The 4212-nt window shown below is 44.5% G+C and overlaps 1 protein-coding gene across 1 annotated transcript; it reads left to right on the top strand.

Annotated features, from left to right (window-relative positions):
* The first annotated feature begins 218 nt into the window (after window positions 1-218).
* LOC107680618 (leucine-rich repeat transmembrane neuronal protein 2-like) lies at window positions 219-3050 on the top strand. The gene is made up of 2 exons (XM_016476583.1): window positions 219-812; window positions 1376-3050. Exons 1-2 carry the CDS (start codon window positions 491-493, stop codon window positions 2995-2997), a joined length of 1944 nt encoding a protein of 647 aa, XP_016332069.1. The 5' UTR covers window positions 219-490; the 3' UTR covers window positions 2998-3050.
* The last annotated feature ends 1162 nt before the right edge of the window (window positions 3051-4212 follow it).

Here is a 4212-nt window from a genome sequence, read left to right as displayed (position 1 = left end):
GAATGAAAGGAACAATCTGACTGCAAGTCATCATATTTCAAATTAAGTATCACCTTCCTGTGCCAACTTAATTATATTGTAAATTCATTCATCAATACTTAATTGAAGACCCAAAACACAAACAAAACAAGTTAAAATCACCTAATATGTGTTTTAATGTACTACTACAAAGTAGTAAATCACCCAGCTTCATCACAAACGGCTGCAACAAAAGCACAGAATAACATCTCAGCTCCTCTCCTCTGCTTTTCCCCTCACTGCATCTCCTCTTCCTCGGTGCCGAGAACTCCACACAACACAGCAGAGCCACACAGAACTGGCGTCGCAAGTGCAGCCTCAGCCTGCCATCAACAAGTTAGGGATGAAGGACCTCGAGCAATGAAAGAGGAATGTGTGATCTTCAATTAACCAATTGAGCTGACATCATTGCGGTGGAAAAGGAAAGAGGCAGCTAAGGGACGGAGGGATCTGCTCAGCGGTGCTGCTTTGGATGCAAATCATCAACTTCGAATTTAAGGATTCTTGGAAGGCAAATAATGCTGGTCTCTTCTTAATCTGGGAATTGAATAGCAGGACTGACAAAAGGACAGACTGCGGAAAAAAAAGAGAAAAAAACAGCATCCCAGGACATGGAATGCCTGAATTTGGTTCAACTGGGGGGGCTCAGCACTTCTTTATTTCTGAAGAGCTTGATTCCTTTTGTATTTACCCAAAAGGTTTTTTTCCCTTTGGATTTCTCTTCCATCTGGCTGCTCCAAAAGTCTGCGGAAAAAGACAGTTGAATGCAGCCTCCGATGTACACAAAAGAATGGGTAAGTTATCCCTTTTATTCACAGAGTCTGGACCTGAATAGGCAATGTATTGAATAGGAGGGGGAACAGTGGCAGGCAGGGTCTCTAGAAACATCTATATATTTAAAAAGCTGCTTTCCTTTTTTACTTAGACTTGTAATATTTAACATGCAGTAATTTACAGCAGGAAAAGGGGGGAAAAAAGATGACGACTTGCAAGCCACTTAAATAATGACTGGAAAAAAAGATTAAGGCAATTGGGATGGGGAAAAATGACGATAAACTGCATCCTAGGAAAAAAATTAAATGAAACCTGTGAATAAAATGCTAATTATGCAGTTCAAACATATGGATGAATATTTTATGCATTAAAATGACTTAAGTAAACATAACTATCAGTGCAAGTCTTTGAACATTCCCCTTAAACATTGTTAAAATTCTTGGATCAACAAGCAGATCGCTTTGACTATGTTGACAAATACAGAGAGTGCGCATGATAATGGAAAAAAAAAAATGTTTCTGTGTACTGCAGAGATTAGATTTCCCTCCCCCCGGTTTATTTTCTTATCTTTAAACCCACCCAGGTTTCCATTCAAGGTGGCCATTGGTGGGACAAGCACCAACGGCACTTTGTGTGATCAGCATGCTACTGTGCCTCCCTGTGTCATGCACAACCTGCCCCCAGAAATGCCGATGTGAAGACCTGCAGTTTTACTGCGACACGCAGGGGCTCCTGGCGCCCCCAGACGGTGTGGATAAAGGGGCCCTTGGACTTTCGCTCAGACACAACAGCATCAGCGAGCTCAGCTCAGACCAGTTCTTTGGCTTCACCCAGCTCACTTGGCTTCACCTGGACCACAACCAAATAACCACCGTGCATGAGGATGCCTTCCAGGGGCTGTACAAGCTCAAGGACCTTAACCTGAGCTCAAACCGCATCACCAAGCTGCCAAACACAACCTTCATCCACCTCATCAACCTGCAGATCTTGGATCTCTCCTTCAACCAGATGACCGCTCTGGAGCCTGAGCTCTTTCATGGGCTCCGGAAGCTCCAGATCCTACATCTGCGGTCAAACTCGCTGCGCACGACGCCCGTGCGGGCCTTCTGGGACTGCCGGAGCCTGGAATACCTTGGCCTGAGCAACAACCGGCTCCGCAGCCTGGCCCGGAATGGCTTCGCCGGGTTAATTAAGCTGCGGGAGCTCCATCTGGAACACAATCACTTGATCAAGATTAACTTGGCGCACTTCCCTCGTCTGGTCGCCCTCCAGTTCCTTTATCTTCAGTGGAACAAGATCAACAATTTAACATGCACCATGGAATGGAAATGGACAACTCTGGAGAAACTGGATCTCACTGGGAACGAGATACGTGTACTCACCCCCGACGTGTTTGAGACTTTGCCCAACCTCAAGATCCTGCTGCTGGATAACAACAAACTGACCAGCCTCGACACCCAAACCATGGATATGTGGAAGTCCCTAAACGCGATTGGGTTGTCGAGCAACCTATGGGAATGTACCAAACGGATCTGCAATTTGGCCACTTGGTTGAGCACCTTTAAGGGTCGATGGGAGCATTCTATCCTCTGCCACAGTCCTGAGTACGCACAGGGTGAGGAAATACTGGATGCCGTTTACGGATTCCAACTTTGCCAAAATTTCTCGGCCCCGGTCGTACTGACCAGTACCAGCACAGAGGCCATGCTCCCCAAGATCACAAGCTCCCCGTTCGAAAATATGCAGACCCCTACACAAGACTTCTATGCAGAGGATTTTGGGAGCTTTACGATTGTCACCACTACTACCACCACCACCCAACCCCCAGGCACTGCCCTCGCAACAACCATGACAGTGGAGGGGGCAGACGTTACAGAGGACTACTCTGCGATGGACAACACAGTGCTGACCCAGAGGGTCATCATTGGCACCATGGCTCTGTTGTTTTCCTTCTTTCTCATCATTTTTGTAGTGTACATATCACGAAAATGCTGCCCTCCCACTCTGAGGCGGATCCGCCATTGCTCGGCCATTCAGAACCGGCGACAGATGAGGACCCAGCAGAGGCAGCCAATGGCGGACCTGGCCACACAGGTGCCCTATAACGAGTACGAGCCCAGTCACGAGGAGGGTGCACTCGTGATCATCAATGGCTACGGGCAGTGCAAATGTCAGCAACTGCCTTACAAAGAGTGTGAAGTATAAACTATTTATTCCCGCAGTTTCTGGTTTTAACCATTTGTCCATTTCAAAAGATACAGGGTTTGCTTTTGGACTTTTTTCCCCTTTTCAGTTTGTATGAAGGAGGAGTATTTCTTTGAAATTGTTAGCTTTGGAAAACTATGTAAGCTTAAGATGACTGGGATGAATTTGAAACGAGGAAATACAGAAAAATCCACAAGTTTATTTTTGTAATACAAATGCAAAGGTTCATATCTAGCTGGGGCAATCAATCTCAGCAGAGGAAGGTTGGATGTGTCACCGCATCACCAGTTTGTGTACTATGTATTCTGCAGCACAGAGGAGATGAGAAATCTATAGCCAAACCGCCTGGAACCCTGTGCTCCAGAAAACCGTTTATAAAATGACATATCTTCTGATAAATGGTGATATTTTATTTCATGGAAAAATAGTGTTACATAGGCTGAGCAGCGCAAATTTAAAAGGATTAAGACTTTTGGTGCACGTTAGCAACACTATAGATCTCAGTCAGATTCATTTTTGGGGAGAGGAAACCAAAAAAACATCAGATGGACACAAAGCATATTTTTTAAACTCACATTTTCTAAACTGAAAACAAGTACTGTTACAAATTGAGCCACATAATGAAATTTAGTTTTGAACGGAATTCAACCCACTCAACATTATTTGGCTTCCTCATGTGGCAGAAATGATCGTTACACTTTGATCGAGTCTTAAATCTGAACTAATGAGAACACTTAACTGCCTTCCCGTTTCTGCATTTGGTTAAATTCAATAAACTCTGTCAGCTTCATTGAAATCTTAAAGCCTAGCACTTTGTGTGAAAAGGTTAATGTCCAATATGGCTCTGCACTTGCTCTAACAAAATGTCCGAACAAGCTCCCTCTTTTAGGACTTCAGCAAGGATTTACTAAATGTTAAACAGAGACAATTGCCCAATTATCATTGTGCATATATTCTTACATAAGATGGCTCCAAACACTGACATCCTCACTGTGATAAAACAATGCTGCTTAGATCACTGCATCATTAATTAATGGTAGAGACCATCAAAGGATGCTAGACGACGAAGCAAACAACAGCGAGAACAACTTCCTAGGGAGAGAGGAAGAGCTAGAAAAAGAAGGCATGCAGAGGACACTGACAATTGCCTCCTAAAAATACATGCGGACGCTTGCCGTCGCACTGTTCGAATGCAGCAAAGAGCATAACCATACC

The sequence above is a fragment of the Sinocyclocheilus anshuiensis genome, unplaced genomic scaffold, assembly GCF_001515605.1.
Source record: "Sinocyclocheilus anshuiensis isolate Anshui unplaced genomic scaffold, SAMN03320099.WGS_v1.1 scaffold328, whole genome shotgun sequence".
In the NCBI taxonomy this organism is placed as follows: Eukaryota; Metazoa; Chordata; class Actinopteri; order Cypriniformes; family Cyprinidae; genus Sinocyclocheilus; species Sinocyclocheilus anshuiensis.
Note: the sequence above shows the minus strand (reverse complement) of the source record. Positions and strands in the feature narration are given on the sequence as shown.

Coding starts and splice junctions, on each gene's coding strand:
- LOC107680618 (XM_016476583.1), top strand. CDS start 491: ATGCAAATCATCAACTTCGAATTTAAGGATTCTTGGAAGGCAAATAAT. Junction 813..1,375: donor CGATGTACACAAAAGAATGG/GTAAGTTATCCC, acceptor AAACCCACCCAG/GTTTCCATTCAAGGTGGCCA.